Source organism: Monodon monoceros, unplaced genomic scaffold (assembly GCF_005190385.1).
Source record: "Monodon monoceros isolate NGI ecotype Baffin Bay Population unplaced genomic scaffold, NGI_Narwhal_1 Super_Scaffold_18, whole genome shotgun sequence".
Classification (NCBI taxonomy): Eukaryota; Metazoa; Chordata; class Mammalia; order Artiodactyla; family Monodontidae; genus Monodon; species Monodon monoceros.
In genome coordinates, this window is record NW_021703774.1 from 139,316,733 (window position 1) to 139,339,399 (window position 22,667).

At 35.6% G+C, this 22,667-nt stretch overlaps 1 protein-coding gene across 1 annotated transcript in view; it reads left to right on the forward strand.

Annotated features, from left to right (window-relative positions):
• FAF1 (Fas associated factor 1) overlaps positions 1–22,667 on the forward strand; it is a 476,898-nt gene that overhangs the window by 328,921 nt on the left and 125,310 nt on the right. Inside the window, exons 12-15 of the mRNA XM_029230785.1 lie at positions 9,865–9,960; positions 20,176–20,302; positions 21,245–21,308; positions 22,261–22,342. Of these exons, the coding sequence (XP_029086618.1) occupies positions 9,865–9,960; positions 20,176–20,302; positions 21,245–21,308; positions 22,261–22,342 (369 nt within the window). The remainder of the gene's footprint in view (positions 1–9,864; positions 9,961–20,175; positions 20,303–21,244; positions 21,309–22,260; positions 22,343–22,667) is intronic.

Sequence of the window (22,667 nt, forward strand, 5' to 3'; positions counted from 1 at the left end):
GTGACTTTTCTAGCACATAAGTGATTTAAAAAAAAAAAAAGGCTTGGATTGTGAATAAATAAGCTTTTTTGATTTGCACTCTGGTTGGCAGTAAATGAAACTTCAGCCTCATGATTCAGTTTTGCTTAAAACTACCTTAATAATCTGTCTAGCTAAGCAGTGAGCTTCTGAAAATTTTAAAGGGTTGATCCAGCAGTCATCTTCGGGGCTCGTAAAAAGGCTTCGTGTTGCTCAGAAACATGATGTAGTTGAAAACTCCATGGCCTTTGGAGTAAAATCTGCTTTGCCACTTAGTGGTTGATTGATCTTACATAAATTATTCTACCTCTCTAAGGCTGTTTTATGATTTATATAATCATGATTGTCTTTAATTTGTAGGATCATCATGTAGGGTAGACATATGTTAAGCACTTAATATATAGTACCTGGCAAATTGATGGTATCTAGGAGTAACTGTTTTAATTAAGCCAAAGAAAGTAATTATTGTTTATCAGACCATAAGACAACATATAGTTGGGCCTTAATAGTTGTTTGATTGAATTCTTTTTAAATGGCTCTGAGATAAGACTGCCTGAGTTTAATTTTGGTTTGCTACTCAGTACCTGTATGACCTTGGCCAAACTTCTTAATCTATGTAAGGCTTAGTATCCTCATCTTTAAAAAGGGGATTATAATAATACCTATCTGGCAGGGTTATTGTGAGAACTAAGTGGAGTAATGCATATAAAGCAATTTGCACAATACCAATACACATTAAACTCTCAATAATAGCAATTAGTTAAAAAATATTTTTAAAACTACTGAGTGGTTTCATGGGTAAATATACGTATTTCAAAACTTATCAAATGATACTCTTCAAAATATGTGTAGTTATTGTAGATCAATTATACCTCAATAAAGCAATACTTAGTGTTTGTGTGTATATGTGGTATGTATATATTCTTTTTTTTAAAACACTATTTCTTTTATTATTTAGTTATTGGCTGTGTTGGGTCTTTGTTGCTGTGCGCAGGCTTTCTCTAGTTGTGGTGAGCGGGGGCTGCTCTTCGTTGCAGTGCGGGAGCTTTTCATTGCAGTGTCTTCTCTTGTTGTGGAGCACGGGCTCTAAGCGCACGGGCTTCAGTAGTTGTGGCACGCAGGCTTAGTTGCTCCGCAGCATGTGGGATCTTCCCAGATCAGGGATCGAACCCGTGTCCCCTGCACTGGCAGGCAGATTCTTAACCACTGCGCCACCAGGGAAGCCCCTATATATTCTTCATATTGTGTTGATTGTATTTAATGCTGGTGCCCAGTAGCATTCCCAAACCTGGATGGAATTAATGATGCTGGTGTCAAGATGATGACAAGCTTGAAAACATGGTTGTAAAAAAACTTTCTTTTATTAATGTTCTTTTTGAAACACAAGGGAATTGTATTTTACAAACTGATTTTTTAAAGATACATATAGTAAAGTTGTACTTTCAGAACTGTTAGTTTGTGTTACTAAGTGTGTCACATGCAGGGTGAGGATCCTGCAGGTGACTGAACTGAGTTTTCTTATTAAGAAATAAGGACTGTGATCTTATTTCTTATTAAGATCACAGTCCATTAGAGTTGGAAGGGATCTCAGAGGTCATTCATGTGGGTTGCTCCCATATATTACAAAAGAGAATGTTAATTCTCCTGATGACTGGCTCAAGGTCCCATAACCTGGTCTCCTAAATTCTTGTTCAATACTTTTTAAATGTCTTAACGTGTCATTAACAGTGAGGAATAAAGACAGGCTACAAGTGTGTATTTGGGAAAAGGCTAAAATTTGGCTACAAAATAAAAATACTTTTAAGAGCTAATCCATATGTTTAAAGAAAGCATTACTGAGAAGGGCCTAATAAACACCCTGAGGACCAAGCCTAAAATAATAATAATACTTGTCAGAGATAGCCAGTGATCAATTATGATGGTTTACAGGAGTTGTCTTTTGCACATTGTTTTGGTATTTCATTTTAATTTATTTATAAGGAAATTATGTAAGAGGAAACATTGAGAAGATTCTCAAACTTCATAGAAGAATGTGTTTTGGAGGCTTCTCAGTTGTTTCAAATAATTGCCATTATTATTTATGAAAATTGGTTTCATCTGTGCACATTGCATACTCCAGCAGTTCACAACTTTTTGGTCTCAGGATCCTTTTGTACTCTTAAAAAGTCATCAAGATGCCAAAGAGCTTTGGTTTATGTAGATTATATCTACTGACATTTGTCATATTCAGAATTAATATTGAGAAAAATTAAATGTTTAAGGTAACAATAATAAATTGATTATATGTTAATATAAATAGCATTTCTTTTATGGAAAGTAATTGTATTTTCCAAAAAATAAAATTAGTGAGTAGAGTGATGTTTTACACTTTTACATATCTCCTTAACGTCCGGCTTAATTGAAGACAATTTGTATTCTCATATCTTCTGAATTCAGCCTGTTCTGATATGTTGTTTTTGTTGACGTATATGAAGAAACTCTATCCTCACGCTGACCTGTAGTTGGAAAAGGGAGGAGTATTTTAATAGTCTTTTCAGATAATTGTGCATATTCTTCTTTGATACTAAACTGACAAGTGATAGTTTTCTAAAGGCTGGTTTCAATGTGGAATCTGGAGCCATATCAATGTACTTTTTGTACTTTGTTACAGCAGTATCCCTTGGTCTGTCTTGCACTTTGAGTAGATCCTTTATCCATACCTGATTTTACAACGTCATGAATTCATTGTTATTTGGAGAGTATTGGTCCTCTGAGTTATACAGATTTTCTAATGTTGAAAGATTTCATTATATAATATCAAAAAATCACTTCTGCTAATATCACCACTGATCTCATTAGAAAAGTCTTTAAGCATTAGGGAGCAATTGAGTCCATGGTGGCTGATGATTTTCCAAAATTTTAATTTTGAAAACTCAAATTTTGTCATTGGCAATTAATACTTCCAGACTTGTGCCTTAAAATAACAAGCTTGCTTCATTCATTTTGGAGGAGAATCCTGTCAGATACCTAAATCTGAATAACCATAGTTCATCTGCCAGTCATTTAAGTAATAATAGTGTTCCATGGAAAAAGTAGCTGGTTCAGAACACAACTCAATTATACAAGTGCTTTTCCCTCAGCACAACCTTAATTCTCTGCTGTGCAGTGTGAGTGCTTTATGCATACTTCCCAGTTGTCACATAGAATATTAAAAGGCATGTGCTCAAGAGTCAACTTTAATTAAAAGTAATAATTTTTGCCCATTCAACAGCGACATTCTTAAGTGAAATTGGCATTTTTACAGTGAGTACATGGCACTGGAGACTTTAACACAATATGGTGTCACTACTTTGGTTTGTGCTAAGGCACCAGCAGTTTTGCCCACCATTGCTTTTTTACCATCAGTGTAAAAAACATAGTGAAAAAGTCAAATACTATATAAGTATTTATTTAGAAAATTATTTTGACTTTGTGGGACCCCTAAAAGGTTCTTAAGAACCTTGTGTTTGTAGACCACACTTTGAGAATCATTGGCATAACGTCTTCCTAAGAAAATACTAAATACTTTCTATAAGAAGAAAAGAAAGAACTTCAAGTAGATTTTAAGAGTATTCACTAACTGTTGGAATATCTACTGTGTGGCAAATGTATTCTTCTTTAAGCCATTCTCACAGAAAGCCTGTTAGGAGAGGTAATATTATCCATTTTTATAGGTGAAGAAACTGAGCTTTGAGATGTAAAATATTGATTGGAGTAAATAGTAGAACAGTGACTAGCAGAAGTGAATTTGAACTCAGGAACTCTGACTTTAAAAGTTCTTGCTTTCAATAGAATTAGAAGACAAGCCACAAACTAGGGGAAAACATCTACAAAAGATACATTTGATAAGGGACTGTTATCCAAAATATACAAAGGAATCTTAAAACTCAACAAGAAAACAAACAATTCAGTTAAAATATGGGCCAAAGACCTTAGGAGACACCTCACCAGAGAATATCCACAAATGACAAAAAAACATAGGAAAAGATGCTAAACCACATGTCATCAGGAAATGCAAATTAAAATAACAGTGATATACCACTACACACTTATTAGAATGGCCAAAATCCAGCACACTGACAACAGCAAATGCTGGTGAGGATGTAGAGCAACAGGAACTCTCATTTGTTGCTGGTGGGAATGCAAAATGGTACAGCCACTTAGAAGACAGCTTGGCAGTTTCTTACAAAAATAAATATACTCTTACCATATGATCTAGCAATTGTGCTCCTTGGAATTCACCCAAGGGAGTCGAAAACGTATGTCCACACAAAAACCTATACACAGATGTTTATAGAAGCTTTATTCATAATTGCCATAACCTGGAAGCAACCTAGATGTCCTTCAGTAGGTGAATGTAGAAATAAACTGGTACATCCAGACAATGGGATATTATTCCTCACTAAAAAGAAATGAGCTCTCAATTCATGAAAAGACATAGATGAACTTTAAATACGTATTATTAATTCAAAAGGTTCATGCTACATTCACCTGTCTCCTGTTATTAAATAGAAAGAGTTGCTTTTAACAATCCACAAGAATTTTTTAAGTGCCTGCATTTTCCTCAGATTATTTATTAACACTGCAGATTTACTTGATTTTGGTCATTTTTCTTCAAGTCTAATTTTTTTTTAAATAAATTTATCTATTTATTTATTTATTTTTGGCTGTGTTGGGTCTTTGTTGCTGCACGTGGGCTTTCTCTAGTTGCAGCGAGTGGAGGCTACTCTTTGTTGCAGTGTGCGGGCTTCTCACTGCGGTGGCTTCTCTTGTTGCGGAGCACAGGCTCTAGGCACGCAGGCTTCAGTAGTTGTGGCACGTGGGCTCAGTAGTTGTGGCTGCGGGCTCTAGAGCTCAGGCTCAGTAGTTGTGGTGCACAGGCTTAGTTGCTCCGCGGCATGTGGGATCTTCCCGGGCCAGGGCTCGAACCCATGTCCCCTGAATTGGCAGGCGGATTCTTAACCACTGCACCACCAGGGAAGCCCTCTTCAAGTCTAATTTAAAAACAAATTTGACATCCTTATGGTACTGAGTCCAAGCTCATACTGCTCACCACATGACAGGCCAATAAATCGAGTTGTTGAGGTAAGGAATAGTGACTTTATTTGGAAAGCCAGCAGACCGAGAAGATGGTGTACTAGTGTCCCAAAGAACCATCTTACCTGAGTTAGAATTCAGGCTTCTTTTATACTAAAAGGGGAAGGGTGTTGTTGGTTGTTGCAAACTTCTTAGTGCCGGAATCCTTTGTTCTTGCAGCTGTCCACATAGATAGGTCCAGCCACAGTGTTCCTGTAAACCTCCAACAAGACAAATGTTATTTTCTGTTCTGCAGCTTTTTATCTGTATATGAATGGAAAAGTTTTACACCTTTGAAGGTCAGAGCCTTGAGAATGGGCTATCATGTATATTTTCAGGCTATAGGCAACATTCCTAACTTGTAGAAAAAGCAGTTAGAATACAGAGGTTAAAGTAAAAGAAACAGATCCAATATGGGGTCACATTTGTTCTTCCCTGTTACACTTTCAGTCATCAGCTGACAAGAAGAATCAGCTTGAATTCTTGCCTACAGTGGCTATCATGCTTAAAAATGTGGTCTTATTTTTAAAATGTAAATACTGTAAAATCGCTTATTTTTGTAAAGAGGAGTTTGTTGAACAGTTTAAAATATATAAGCTTTTTGTGTTAATGTAGTAGAATATATTCTTGTCAAATTAGTTCATTAATTTAGCATTATTTTGAATCAGTGTTATGTTCTCACTGGTCATTTTATCCCAAGCCACAAGTACTCATTCACAGAATAACAAAAAGCATTTGTTGAGCATCTACTGTGGGCTAGGCATTGTTCTTAATGCTTTACACATATTAGCTCAGGCTTATCCCAACCCTGTGAGAAAGTACTGGTCTAATACTATCTCTATTATGTATCATTAGGGCAGCGATGGTTTTTTTGTTTTTTATTTGTTTAGTTTCATCTGTCTTATAGGTGTATATTCATCATCTTCCCAAGACATTTTCCAAAATATCTTTTAAAGGCTTATTTATAAGGACTTCCAACACTTGCAGTTGTGAGATTATACCTCTAAGAATAATCATGAAATTGGTGTTAAATATCCTTGTCTCCTTTATTAACCAGTTCTGACAGATGAGCTCTGTAAGCCCCTGAAGCATCATTGACAGGAGAGGGGAAGGGTTATTTCAGGCTAATTTGTTTTTCCCAAACAGTCTATTGTAGTTAAAATTAAAGTATTTGAGGGGGCACTCTGTAATATGAGAACCTTTGTAAACACAAATATAAGGCAACGTTTTCGGAGAAAGAATTTTAGCTAAGACCTAATCTTATATTTTGGTATTTTAGGTATATAAGTGTCTTATGGAATTTCTTTGATTCTGTGTCTCTCCTACAATTTATATTTTTTAGGTTTTATAATACTCATATCCGATTTTCATGTACATTAGAGCCATTTATTTTAATCTCAGAGATATTTTTCTTTTTTCACTCAACTGTAGGGATTGTTAACAATTTTCTTAATGATAAGCTTAGGAGAGAACTAGACAGGCCCCGTTCTTGCCCTCATAGAACCTTCTACAGTGTTAAGCTAGACTTACAGGTTTTTTTGTCCTCTCCACTTTTCAGTTACAAATATTATCTGTATTCTTATTCATTACATAGCCAAGATCTGTGTTTATTTCCAGTATAATTTCAAGCTTAAATTTATGGTATTCGCTCAAATAGGGATCATTGTTCTTTATATAGAAAGCCTTTATTGAGTATTTCTGTTCCTAGAGATTACCAGTTTACAAACTTTTCCACCCCACCAATGTGTTTAAGTATGCAAGTTCAAGTAGTTAATGAAAGAATATAACTCACAGTGTTACTTTCTGGGGAAAAACTGCTTTAACCTAGTACAGTGAAGGACTGTGACTCATTTCAAAATCTATTTTCAACTCTTTATTTAGTTTTTTTCTGGCTATATTAGACTTAATTCTTTGACTTCCCATCATGGCAGATGCAGAGATTCAAAATGGGTTCAAAAATTCAATATAGGATAAAGTCAAGATTCCTTTATTTTACTGTTTAATTCTACATACTTGCCACACACCTAGGGGTATAATCTTCTGGATACTTAAGGATTGGGAGAGGTTAGTGAAAAAGTACTTTAAAGCAATCTTGTGATTGAAAGATTACCATTATATAGAGGTTAATTAACTAATATGATGTATGTAAATCTAAATGTAAATTTTCAACTATAAAGTCAAACAAACCTGCAAATTTCTAGTCAAACAAACCTAGAAATTTCTTTTTCTAATTTCTTGCAAAATAAATACTCCAATGATAATAATATTGGTTATTTACAATTACATAACCATTTGATTTCACATACATTATCTTATTGGATCTTCATACCAGCTCTGTGAGAGAAATAGAACAATTGTAATACACCATTTTCTAAGTAAGAAAACTGGAGTACAGAAATTCTAAGTGATTTTACCCATTGTCGTTGAGTGCTTTGGCCAGCCGGGAACCTCCGCCTTCTGACTTCACATCTGTTACAGCTTTGGTCATGAGTCCCAGCAAACCTTTACTGTAGCCCTAACTTCTTGAAATCACTCTCTAAGTAACTATTGTCCCTTCCAAGGGGTCCCCAGCTCTACTGAGACTGTGATATAATCCCAGCTTGACTCATTTGTATTCCTTTTTCTGTCTCTGTTCCTATGTGTATCTCTTGTCTCCCCGACTGTTCCCTTAAAACAGACACTATGCCTTATATTTAATCAATGCCAGGCACATAGAAATTCTTGACCCTTTAATTTCCTCAGTGTAGAGTGAGGCCTACTTGTTCAGCTATAGACTAAGGAGAAAGTCCTGGCCACTGTCCTCTTATCTTCAGGAATTTTAGTAGCTATGGGGAAGGTTAATATTGATAACTGTGGAGACAAGCCCATTAAAGAGCCAGCCCATTTGTAGTACCATGTACTTTTAGTGAGCGCCTTCCTCCAGCTCCTCCTAAAATATGTCCTCTTTTAATTTACGATTGCTCTGTATGCAAAGGTAGTGACAGTGGAAGTTAATCACCATTCCTCTTCGCCAGGTCCTAAAAATAATGACCATTGGAGTGATAACAGCTCTTCTGCCTATTTCAGTATAGTTTCAAAGCCATCTTTTCTTATTTTATTCTTTTTAACCCTTTCAAAAGTCCATTGAGGTAGTTAGGGCAGGGATTACTCACCTCAATTAATAGAAGAGGGAACTCTAGCTTAGAACAGAGAAATGACTTTTCCAAGATCAGGAAGCTAGGTGGTACTTAAATTGAGATTTTTCTGGCTCTTCCAGTTCTCTTTCCATTACACTACACTGCTTCTGATTGTCAGTGACATTTACCATCATTACTATTTCATTACCAGAGGATTTCAGAGTGAGCGAGGAGAACTTTTTTCAAATGAAAAAATGAAGGCAGCGTGTCTTGAAATTTTGCCTGTGCTTCTTATCCAGCTTAGCTTTGCTTTTATTTGTGCTGAAATGAAATAAATTGAGCTAATTGTGACAATTATTTTGATGGATATAATTGAGTAGAAATGACAGTCATTGCAGTTTTGCTTTTATTTATTTATTTTATTAATCAGGCCTTCTAGCATTTGTAAAGTACAATGCCAAAATATCTAGGTGCAAAAGCAAACAAACAAAAACCTCTAATGAGACTAAAGGAAAGATAACAATAAAAAAACACATGATTTTTATCTGTATAATCTATACGACAGCACATACCATACACGATTGAAAATACCTGGATATTTAGGTGACATTTGCATTTTCCATTCCAGTATTTGTCTTCAGATAATTAGCCTAATTATAACACGTTTGAATTGTAGTTAGGACTGACCCATTATTGTGTCTGGTCCCTATGAATTTACAGATATTTGGGTTTCCTCATATATCAGTTTAATTCACACCTCCCCCAAAGTTGCAATGAATGCTTTCAGTGTGCTAGTGGATACCCTATTTTATTTCTAATAAGAATAAAAGGAACTTCACTGTATATCATCAGTACATTAAATGTGTGTCATTTTACTAACACCAAAGAAAAATACCGTCCTTTGGCTATTTAATATTGTTTTAATTCTTTTATGCAGACAAAAGTGACATGCATTCATACTTTCCTAAATTTAATTTAAATCTCAAAATAGTTATTTAATATCAGACCCAAAATAAAATTCAATAGAAATAAATATATATTACTTTCATTGTTTTGGCTAAATTTGGTTAGCGTTTTAGATCATAATGGTAATAAAACTGAATGTCTGTGTGCCAGGGACTGTGCTAGGAGCTTTACCTATATTATAGACTCATCGGCTATAATGATCTGAAATTGTGGATTAATATTGATTAGAGCATAAATGACATTGTTACCATGTATAGAAATGTGTTTGTTTTTTTTAAATGCCTTCGACAAACACTCTTCCAAGTACCCTTCAAAATAGATTTATAAAGTACTGCCCTGGGAATTGGGAAATAGAGGTGTTATTCTACTAATCAGAAAAGTAACAGACATGCTGGGGTAGGGAGGTGTATATGATTAGCTTTACTTTAGGCTTGTTACAGTTTCCTGGAGCTCCAGTCTATTGTCTAATGAAAAATAGCCTTGCTGTTGTAACATCCGTATATGTAAAAATTTTCAAATTTTCAAAGCCTTCCTTTGAATGTAATGCCTAGGCTACTAGAGTGAACTTTCTAATCTTGCTTCAGAAATAATAGAAAATACCTGAAAAGTAAAATTTTTGGTGAAATATGACTTCATTTTGTTTACAAATGATGGATTCTACTTTTTGCAGATGTGTCTTGCTGAATCAGGGCTTTCATATCCGTGCCATCGACTTACAGTGGGAAGAAGATCTTCACCTGCACAGACCCGGGAGCAATCCGAAGAGGTAAGCCTGTTTGCTTGCTTTTCATTGAACAGAAGGCCTATCCTCCACTCACATGCCCACTTCCTATTCTTTTTTATCTGCCACAGCAGTGAATAGATAAAGTTAATGTAGCGTGAATAAAGTCTCAGTAAATTCTTAAAGGCAGAAACTTTCCATGCGAGATTATTGCTAATGTGCTCCTTCTTGTTCTGTAAGTTTCATGTTTCAAACAGACAGAATTTGGGTGGATTGGTTGAAATAATTTTTACTTAAAACTGTCAGGTTAACAAAGGAATTTTCTTTGCTGCTGACCATATAGTTGAGTACATTTATTAGGATTCATCCTGAAGTTCCTTTAACTCATTGAGTTGGAGCACCTTCTATGAGCCAGGCATTGTCCTCAATACTAGGTGACAAAGATGAATAACAATGTACCTATATCAAGGTGCTCAGTCAAAGGTGATAAATTAGTAAACCAATAATAATGACATAATGTAATAAATGCAGTGATGGCAGTGCATACAGGGTGCTGTAGAAACAGAGGGGCAAGGAGATTGAACATGTTTCTGTATGTGATATGCCTGCATGTGTCTTTGTGGGTCTGAACTATATTAAAAGACAGTATCTTTTCCTTGGCTGCAATAGCACTGTGTCCAACCATGACTTTGGTTATAAGGGAATGGGAAAGAGAGCCTGGACATTACAGTTTAAATGTTTTAAAAGTATTTATTAAGCTGCTACTCTGTACTAGGAAAAATCATCATCATGACTTAAAAAGTGCATGCAACAGAGGTCATAAATAAATAGTACAAAAAACTTTATTTATACCAGTGTTTTTTAGGCTAGTACCTGATCCAAGTATTCAAAAGCTTGAGCTTGTCCAGTAAAACCTTTTCCCACTTACATTCTATGCAAAATATGGTTGCAAAATATTTATTTAAACTTATATATTTTAGACATTCATTATGGAAGCTGCCACAGGACTTCTGCAGCCATCCTCTGAATATGTACTTATATCGCTTAAATATGTGAAAGAGAAAAGGGACTGCATAAGTGAAGTTCTAGTCTATGATCATCCTGTGAAAATGATAATTTGCTACTCGGTTTTTGGAAATCCACAAAGAAGGGAGGTTTTCTCCCTACTACAAATACTACTGTACTGTTTCCTTCGAGACTCTAAAAATGATAATTTCCTTTAAAGAGCCGACACTGTATTTTCCAGCACTTTATCTCACTAATTCCTTATGAAAGGAAAAATGATAGGGTTTCATTGCTTGGCAGAAGTTGCCAGAAATAATTTATTGAAATATTTCCTTCTAGTGCTTGAGTATATTTTTAATGACTAAAGTACGTTATGCGTCAACTCTTTAATGGATAAATCTACTAACATTAAAAGGGAGCCAACTAGCTCCACCCAAAATTCTTACTTATTCTATGCTCTGAGAGATGACAGTTAACTGTTTCACTTCATTTTATTTCCTTTTTTCACCCTCACCATTATATGTGTTATATGGGCAATCCCTTCAGTGGAAAGAAGTCAATGCCATATATTGAGGACTAGCATTTTTGAGGCTGGCATACACTTTAGATTAATTATGGAAGAAGGTAGAATAGGGTTAGGGAGCTTTGCAAAACTAAAACAGCCACCCTTGGGAATATCTTTAAATCTGATTATCTGGGATGAGTCCATTATTTTTCCTTCCCTGGCTAACTGTAAATACCACTTCCTCCAGGCGACTGGTGAGAAATGGGAAAGAAGCTGTGACTTGGTTTTTATGTTGTCATAGAATTATAAAACTGGAAGGGATTTTTTAATTTGATTTACACTCTCCCATCCATTCCTCCCTCATTCATTTAAACATTTTTCTAATGTCTTCTACATGCCAAACATTAGGATCACAGTCTGTGTGCTAAAGAAGCTCACTCAAAATGTATCTGTGTTTTATCTCCAATGGCAGGGTTCTGTCCTCATGAGGCAACCAGTTCCATTGTTGAGCATCTCTGTCTGTTGATATCAACCTTATATTAAATTGGAAGCTGTGACCTTGTAGCTTCCACCCAGTGGTTCTGCTTCTTTCTTCTGGTTTTAACCCTTCTCTTATATGACTTCGTGTATTTCAAGATAATTACCATTTTGCCATTGACTATCTTCAGCCTTGAGTTAAGAAGAAGATACTTGAGACCAGCAGTTAAATTCAGGTTTTGAATTTTATGCATTGTAGTTATGTGTTCTTTAACTGGGGGAATTTTGTTTCTTACTTCTTCCTTCTAGCCCTGCAAATACATTTTCCTTATGACAATTTAATATTTTCTCTTTTCTTCCCATCCTCCCCTTGCTCCTAAGCCCCCTTTCAATGACCTTCCCATATTTCTGGGTACGTAGCTAGGTACCTATCTCTCCGCATCACGGATGCTTGGGTGGAACAGTATAGGGGCCCCCTGGACCCAGGTTCCTTAGGAGTCGTCCAATCCTCAGTTGATAGTGGAGGAGCAGGAGGGGTATTCCAAGAATAACAAAAAAAGGAATTTAAAATATAGTTGATGTTAAAACTATTGATTTATATTTTCAGTTACAGAGATGTCTATTGAATATTTACTATGTGCTAGTCAAATGAATATAAACTGAAAATTTCGTATTATATAACTAATGAGAAAAGTGAGATAAGCATAAGATACTAGGGGAGCACATGTATGGGGGAAGGGTTCTATAACCTTCAAGAATGTTTTTAGGCAAAAGACTTGTCTGCCTCATCTACCTCCGTAGCCCTAACACCTAGTAAAGTGCCTGAGGGGCTTCCCTGGTGGCGCAGTGTTTAATAATACACCTGCCAATGCAGGGGACACGGGTTCAAGCCCTGGCCTGGGAAGATCCCACATGCCGCGGAGCAGCTAAGCCCGTGCGCCACAACTACTGAGCCTGCGCTCTAGAGCCTGCGAGCCACAACTACTGGGCCCGCGTGCCACAACTACTGAAGCCCACGTGCCTAGAGCCCATGCTCTACAACAAAAGAAGCCACCACAATGAGAAGCCCATGCACCACAAAGAAGAGTAGCCCCCGCTCACCACGACTAGAGAAAGTCCTCGTGCAGCGACGAAGACCCAGTGTAGCCAAAAATAAAATAAATGAAATAAATAAATTTATAAAAAGCAAAATAAAATAAAATAAAGTGCCTGGTATATACCAGCCATAGAATAAATAACTGTGAATGAATATTTTTTAAAAAGAAGAAGGAGCAGGGGGAGGAGGGAACTACAGCAGTTGACATCCAAATCGAATTAAAAGAATGAGTCACAGTCAGACAAATGAAGAAACATGGAAATAGTATTCCATTCAGAGGGAATAGCATGATATAATGTAGTATATGGGGCGACATGAGTGCAGTTTGTTCATGCAAAATAAAGTGGGAGGGGACTTCCCTGGCGGTCCAGTGGTTAAGACTTCGCCTTCCAATGCAGGGGGTGCAGGTTCAGTCCCTGGTCAGAGAGTTAAGATCCCACATGCCCTGGGCCAAAAAACCAAAACATTAAAAAAAAAAAAACAGAAGCAATATTGCAACAAATTCAATAAAGACTTAAAAAAAAAAAGAACTTTGTAAAAATAATAAAAATAAAGTGCAAGACAAAGATAAAAGATGAGACAATGGTGAGTAGGTCTTGTATGTCAAGTTGGGAACTTGAACTCTGGGCAGGCACAGAAGGCTTTTAAGTGGGGAATGATTTTTTTTATTTTCCCAAATGGACATTTTAGAGAAAAGCACTTTGCTATGCAGAGGCTAGATGTAAAGGAAGCAAGACTGGAGACAGAGAAATCAGATATGAATCTATTGTGCTAGTACAGGCAGAAGATAATGAGACCCTCAACTAGAACATCACTAGTTAAAAAAAGAGAGAAGGAAGTGGATCAGGATATATTTTGGAGGGAAAATCAGTAGGATTGGTGACTGATAGGATCTGTGGGAGAAGTAAGAGGGAGGAGATAAGGATACGTAGGTTTTGGCTTAAATGACAGAAAAGATTCAATCAGTAGTCATTCAATAAATTCTGATTACATACCTACTGTACACCTGACACTGGCATAAGTGCTGGGAATATGGCTGTGGAAAAAGCCTTTCTGTAAAGTCTGTACAGTCTTTCTGTAAAGGAGCTTGTACCTATCAAAATGAAATTGAATGCAGATAGTTGCCAAAAATCTGTGTTTCAGTTTTTAAAACTTGTTGAGACAAATATTTAACTTGTTTGCCTATGGGTACAATGCCACATACTCACCACAGGCAGACAAGCTAAATAATAACCCAGTTCCTCCTGAGCATCTCCATCTGAATGTCCACTACAGATTCACTCTGTATAAAACTGAACTTACCATGTCTCCCCCAAAACCCATCTCCTCACCCTTATTAATGCTCATTGTCAACCCAAGACAAAAACTGTTTATTCCAGTCATAGAGGGACCTGCTATTCTTTGAAACTGTCCCAACTGATCTGATATATCAAGATTTTTATGGTCCTTTCCTTTTTGTTCAAATTAGAATATTTTTATGTCAGCATCAAATTTTTTACCCTAATTTGTTAGTTGAGGTGTTTGCTATTAGAGTTTATGTTCTGCCCATTATCTTGATCCTACCCCCACTAGCCTCTCCCACAACATGGGAGGGCTAAGGGCTCTCTCTTGCATTTTTATCCTCTCCCTCTCTATTGTTTCCTTCTCTTCATCTTAAGAATATGTTCAGATCTTCTCATCCTATATATATATATATATATATATATATATATATATATATTCCTTCAAACTTAGCTCCCCTTCAAGCGTTAGCTCATCTGTTCTTTTTTTCACAGCCAAGCTTCTTAGAGTAATCTGTACCGGCTGACTATTTCTTCATTGTCTATTTACTTAACTCACTACAACGTGGCTTCTTTCTACGGAGTGACTAAAATTGAATTTAACTTTTAGAGACAGATAATAGTTTTGGGGAGATCGGCTAAGATGGCGGAGTAGAAAGACCCTGAGCTCACCTTCTCTCACAAGCACACCAGAATCACAACTATTTGCAGAATAACCATCGATGAAGAAGACTAGAACCTACCAGAAAAAATCTCCTCCAACTAAAGACATAAAGAAGAAACTACAATGAGATGGGTAGGAGGGGCAGACTCATGATATAGCCAAGTCCCATAGTCCCAGGTGGGCAACTCACAAACTGGAGAATAATTACATTGCAGAGGTTCTCCCACAGGAGTAAGTTCTGAGCCCCATGATGAGCTCTGCAGCCCAGGGGTCCTGGTGTGTGTGTGTGTACACACACACACACACACACACACACACAATGGAATACTACTCAGCCATAAAAAGGAATGGAATTTTACCATTTGCAGTAGCATGGATGGCCTTGGAAGGTATTATGCTAAATGGAATAACACAGAGAGAGACAAATACTATATGATATCACTTATGTGTGGAATCTAAAAAATACAACAAACTACTGAATATAACAAAAAAGAAGCAGACTCACAGATATAGAGAACAAGCTAGGGGTTACCAGTGGGGAGAGGGAAGGGAGGGCCAAGACAGAGGTAGGGGATTAAGAGGTACAAACTACTATGTATAAAATAAGCTACAAGGATATATTATACAGCACAGGGAATATAGGCAATATTTTATAATAACTATAAATAGAATATAACCTTTAAAAGTTGTGAACCACTATGTTGTACACCTGTAACATATAATATTGTACATCAACTATACTTCAGTAAAAAGAAGTATGGGACAGGAGAAAATAGTTTTTATAAAATACCATGCTATGCCACCTTTTTTCACTTTCATAGCCAACTCTGTGGGTCAATATGTCACCTTCTACAGTGGTGATGCAATGATGCTTGCCCAGAGTCATACAGAGAATGGCAAAGTATTCAACACTAGGTCTTTTTTTTTTTTTTTAACACTAGGTCTTTTGATTATAAATCCAGGTTTCTTTGTTGTGCTGTGTTTTTTTTTTTTTTGTCATAGTGCCATAACTGTCTCTTTCTTAATTCACATCCTACTGAATCTGTTTACATTGCTTGTCTCCACTGAGATTTTCTCACACCTTACTTCTCAGATTCTTTCTCTTAATTGCCTTTCTAATCTTTGACAGTTATCTTTCCATCCCTTTTACTGTTTCTCCACCAGTTGAAATATATATTCTGTAAACTTTTATCCTTATCACTGTTCTTCCTTTAATTTTTAACTGAATGATCTTATTCATTTCTGTAGCCTCTACTATTATTTATCTGCTGATTATTTCGAAATCTAAATCTTTTCTGGGTCTCTTTGTTGAGCTCCTAAAAAGATTTTTTTTTTCCAGTTGCCTACTAGATGTTTTTACCTGGATGCCCTACAGCTTCCTCAAATGTATTCTATCTGAGAACTGGCCTCAGTATTCTTCCTCACCAAACCTGACCTTCCCTACCACTCAGTCACCCAAACTAGAAATTTTTGTTTCATATGCCTCTTTCATTTTTTTCATCCTCAAATCTAATTGGTCAACAATCCCTATCAGTTCTACTGAAGTATATTTTAAGTCTGTCCCCTTCATTGAATTCCCACTGCTACTAAAGTATAGGCTCTCAAATTCTTTCACTTGGAACATTGAAATAAGTATCCCTTCTCATGTCTTCAAGTCTAATCTGCCATATGCTGCCAAACCACTGCAAACACACGCGCATGCGTGCACATGCACACGCAGATACACACACACACACACACACACACACACACAATTGTTCCCTTGAACAGTCCTCCGCCTAAAAACCTTTAGTGATTTCCCTATTGCCATCAGAGTAAAGTCCAAATACCTTAGTGTACCAATTTAAGGACTACTACAATCTAGTTTCATGAAAACTTTCTAGCCTTATAGCCAGTCCACATTCCTCTTCCATACATAGAGCTGATGATTCAGTTTGTTTTTTGGAATTCTTTATTGATTTTTTAAATATCCAGTTTCTTGCTTGTGTTTTTTCTCTGCCTAGAGTACAACTCCCTCCCCACCAATGTTCTATTACATACACTCCACAACACATATCTTTTTTAAAGATATGGGTTAAATATTAGCACTTGCGTCAGGCCTTGCACAGTCTTCTAAAGTAATTAATCACTCTTTCCTTTATTCTCCAATAGTCTTTGCTTATACTTTTATTGTATCTCTTAACACACTGGAAAAGACATATTTGCAACTAAATATAGCTTCCTTTAAAATGGGAATTTCTTGAAATTTGGAACCATGTTTTCTCTCTGTATCCCAAGCTTTTAACCTGGTTCTTTGACATAGTAAGTAGTTGGTGAAAGAAATATCAGCTTCAATTATAAGCTTGTCTTATGCATGTATGAGTTCTAAACTTTTGTCTCAAGCAGTTTGGTTATCACCTTTTCTAAGAAGTTTGCCCTGATTCCTCCCACTCCCAGTAATTTAGGTGCTCTCCTCTGAACTTACCTGTCATAACACTTATTGTTAGGTATTATAATTATCTATATATATATATTATATTGTATTCCTTGAGAGAACATACACTGTATATCTTTCACTCAAGTCCAGGCAATGTAGCATTTAGTAGGGTTTATGAATGTATGGTAAATGATAAAGGGAATAAATGAATGCAATAGAGAGCCAAAATGGAATCACTAATTTTTTTACCTTTTTAAAAATTTTTGAATAAATAGCTTCCCTGGTTTCAAAGAATTTTAGAGCAACCATGACTGAACCAAGAGATTGTCTATTCTCATCAGCAAACATTAATGAAAAAAGATTGTTTATCTCATTTTTTAGAAAAAGATTTTCCTAACCTGTTAGATGGCTGATAAGAAAGAGATTGGGAGTTCCTTATACATAATTAAGTAGCTCCTTCTTGCAGATACTTCAATAATTCATATTCAAAATATACTTTTTTCAACAAAATCGGCTTTTTAGATACCTCCCTTTGAAGATGTTGTTGTTGTAGGATTTTGTTTTCTGGGATCTTAAGAGAGTTGGGAATTCTGTACTTTGTGAAGTACAGAATGCATTACATAGGCACAAAATTAAAATCACTGTCCTAGTCCTCTTATTATGGAAAGGGGCTATTATTTGACTGAAAGCTGGATTAGAAGAAAGAGGATAGATGTGGGCGAGTAAGGTAAAAGCAATGAGAAAAAAAAGATGATATATAGAACAGTTCCTTTCTTTTTCATCCCTGTGTCCTCCAAACCTCCTTCTTAATCTAGTGCCTCTTTAAGGGAGGGTGAGTACTAGGCAAGACTAAGTGAAGGCTGAGGTGATAGCCTAGCTGACAGAAGATGTGAGAAAGTTTGTCATACTGGACTTTTGTTTCTTTCCACTTGCCTGCAAACCTGGCTAAGTACCCTAAAGGAATGTGTAGTGTACCTTTTAGATCCTGAGCCTTTACCCATTTAAGAATTCAAGGGAAGTTCATGCTCCAGATATTTGCCTACCTGAAACAGATGGAATTCAAGTACAGTTATAGTCCTAGTAAATGTGTTATTTTGAAGGGGAGGCTCCTTCACTGTTTTGAAATGAGAAAGGGTTTTGAATTTTTATGCTGTTGAATTGCTGAAATCAAGAGGAGGTCTTGGGTCTATAAAGCAAAACACTAAAGTAGCATTAGGAGTACAAGTAGAACCAAGGCTCCTGTGAGAAATAGTGGTATAGTCAGAATAGCAGATAGATGCTTAGGGCAAGGACCATTCATTTTTATTCATCCAGTAAATATATGTACATTTCCTTCTCTATTCAAACCATTGGGAAAACTGTCTTTAAGGTAAGAGGGAAAATGTTAACAATTATGGGCATTAATGCTTGGTTATGCCCAAGGAGGAAATGCTAAGCCTGCTGAGTCATATGGAGTAAATATCTTGCCTTCCTTATTTGGAGCTGTTAGACTCACTAGATTAGTAGTTTTAAAAATTGTTCCGTAGTGTCCTGAGAGCCTTCAGAGGTACCCCAGCTATCAAAGGGATGTGAGGAAGAAAAGGCCAAGGCCAGGAGCATTAGGCTACTTGTTGCTCTCTCTCTACATCAGCCAGAGTGGCCTTACTTTTATCTATTGTATGCACTATAATTTTATATAATATTTTGCTTGGTGCTAGGGGAGGGAGGTAACTCTGTGAAAAGAAATTTGAAAACCGTTAGTGAGAGATCTTTAAAATCCCTTCCAGCTTTAAAATCTATGATCCTATGACTGACAACTCTAACATCCCCTCTAGCCAAGTTTCATGAGTCTTTGATTCTGAGTTTCTTTTAATGCATTTTCATAATTTAGGTACATAGCAACATATTTTGAAAGATAGAAATTTCATTTATTCAATGGTCTTTGTAGACTTTATTTATTAAACGTGGTACAGATAGGCACTTAGCCAGTTACCTTTTTGGGACCCCCTTCATATCCAAGACATTAATATTGGTCAGTATTCACAACTCAGTTCAAATGTTTGAAATCTCAGTACTTTTGAAATCCCATTCTAACTTAGAGATCAGGAGCCAAGTTCATATTTTGAAACTGATGTTTTTCATTGTACTACCTTATATCTCAACGGATGTTGCTGAAAACAAAATAAATGGAGCATATTTATTAGTGCCCAGCATGTAGTAAATTCTCAGTAAATGTTTATTGAATTGAAGCATCATTATTACATCTCATATTTAATGGCCTTCAGTTTACAAAGAGCTTTCATATATAGTGTATTTCATGTTATCTTCCAATAACACATAGGGATAGTGTACCATATTTCACTAATGAGAAATTTGAGAACCATTGCAGTAGGGAAGAGGCAAATTTTTAAATGCTACCATTACTTCTGCCCAAAAGTTTAGACTACCATGAGCTTTTTGAAAGACTCGTATAGCTTATTTATCTCTGACCTCTTAGATTGTACCCATTTCTTCATTTATTGAGTGAATATTTCTTGAGCACCTAATTGTATACCATAGGCTGGGGGTAAAACAGATAAAAATCCCAGTCTTCATTGAGTTTGTAAGCATTCTTCTTTTTCACTCAGGCTCCAGCCTTTAGTCTAGGGGTATCACAGCAAGATTAGACATATATGTAAGCCTTAAAACGAGAAATATTAAGCTTCACTCTAGCAAATAGCTTCTTATTTAATAAAACTGTTATAATGCTAATGTCGTATTGTAATTACATAATTTATATTTTGGAATTTGATTTCCTAAAGTCAGTATGAAACTAATCATAGGACTTTCCTTAAATAGCAAAGCACCGATGTTCATATGGTTAGTGATAGTGATGGAGATGACTTTGAAGATGCTTCCGAATTTGGGGTGGATGATGGAGAAGTATTCGGCATGGCTTCATCTGCCTTGAGGAAATCTCCAATGAGTGAGTATTAATAGTTCTTTGGGTCCAGCATTGTAATTCTCCCTCCTAGTGCAGAAACTTATGAGGAACAATGAACTTAAAAATCTCTTACTGACTTTCAGGTTTGGAGAGAGAAAATACAAGAAGTAGACATTATTCATAGGAACTAGAGCCTCTTGAATTTTGATCTTAAGCCCAACCATTCCCAATACTTTAGTAAAATTCATTAAAAACTCAAGGGAATGTAACTTTTGTTTCACATGTATAATTAGTTATGAGTTTGTCTCTTTACTTTAAACCCAGAAATTGATAAACAAAATAGCTGTACTTTTTGTGACTGTACTTGTCACCACACATCTTATTGGAGATATCAGTTTTATCAGTAGTTATATTACTTTTCCATTCACTGGTACCCATCTTTGGAAGGAAAGAAGTAAACTAAATGTGCCATCTCCCTCACTTGCACCTGACAAGATCGTAAGTGGTGCTATATACAAAATGACTATTAAAATAAATCCATAAATGGCTCATTTACTCTGTGAAATTAGGGGACATTCATGGGCAAAAATAGATGTGATATTTACATAAAATGACTATTTTCCTGATTAATAAGATCTTTAGAATAATTTGAGAACTTTTTATATAATTTAATCACAAGATGTCATTTCAAGCATAATTGATGACTGGCACATATTTTCAACACCTAGCAGGATTGTATCAGTTGGTTTTCAAAAATTTATGAGCTTAAAATTTTTTTGAGGTTCTTTTTTAAGGTTTGATGAAATCTTCTAATGTATGTTGAGTTAAAATGTCTCCTCAGATGTATCACAGAAACTAAAATTTAATTCCTCTTTATTGATTAAATATATTTCTTATATGTGGGATTAGATGTTATGTGGTTTGTTTTTTGTGTCTATTTGTTTTGGTTTTTTGTTTTTGTTTTTTCTTTTGTTTGTTTTTTAGTGCCAGAAAACGCAGAAAATGAAGGAGATGCCTTATTACAATTTACAGCAGAGTTTTCTTCAAGGTAGGGTTAGGACATTAACTATATAAAATTGATGTTCTTTTAATGCTACTGTGATTTTTCTGGAGCAACTTTAATCATAGATTGTTTTCACTTTCTACTTAAAGTATTCAAAGGATACATTTATCAATATATATAGTCCTAATAGTGAATACAGAGCATTCAAGTCAGATAACTAGTAGACTGTGCCGCTTCAGAGATGTATTTATCTTATCTCTGTATCTTTATAGAAGCATAATAAATGGATTACTAATTTAATATCTTGACTATATTTCCAAAAGGACTAGGTCATAGGATACTAAGTTTTAGTATATCCTAGGACAAACAAAATCTTTTAAAAGTAATATTGAGTAAAAAATAATTTTAAAATTTTAGATATAAGTGAATTTTTTCTTTTAATTTTTGTTTTGGAATCATTTAGCATTTCTTCTTTTAATAGTGTAATATAAAATTTTCTATGCATTTGAGATTCGCCTAGAGGTGTTTAAAAAGATTTAACTATTTAAACCTAAATTTTCATGTAAACAATATTTCTCTTTAGTTCTATTTTCTGATGTAATGTAATTTGGAAACTTAGCAAGGAACCATTTTTTCCCTCTGTGTTAGAGAATAAATGAACTAAAATGGAAAGTTAAGGCTACTGTAACTAGGAAAATCTTAGGGAAGTGGGTAACCAGGAATTGCTACTTGTAAATGGCATGGTTTCTTAGCACTCATTAAGTCCATTTGCTAGATGTACTTAAAATTCCAGTATTCTGATGTATCGGTATAGGCCAAGAAGAGTTCAAAAAACGAATGAAGCCCATTCCTAACCCTTTAAAGAAATGTTTTAATGTTTTATCTATACTTAAGAGACATTAGCCCCAACATTTACTTAAAACTCATTGGTTAGACTTGTGAAATTTGAAGTAAATTTGAAATGTATTTTAATTAATAGACACAATTTTTCCTATAGATATGGTGACTGCCATCCTGTATTTTTTATTGGCTCATTAGAAGCAACTTTTCAAGAGGCCTTCTATGTGAAAGCCCGAGATGTAAGTGGAATCTTACCTTTTCTGATTAAAAAGTGTATCCCATAGGTTTACCACCAGGCCTGAGGCAATGCTTGATGTTTTCTGTTTTTTTCAGATTGAAGACTTGATTTTGTTTCTGGTTCATCTACCAACCTAATCATCACCAAGATGCCCATTTCAGAGGGGCAGTAGTATGATAGGGTACTGCTGGCTTTTGCAGAAGTCTTTGTCAAGCTCTGAAATGGGGTTTGTTTTTTTTTAGGGGGAGAAAGGGGTGGACATGCTTAGAAGGGACCAGGCTACGTGCTCGTATTCTTTTTTTTTTTTTTTTTTTTTTTTTTTTGGT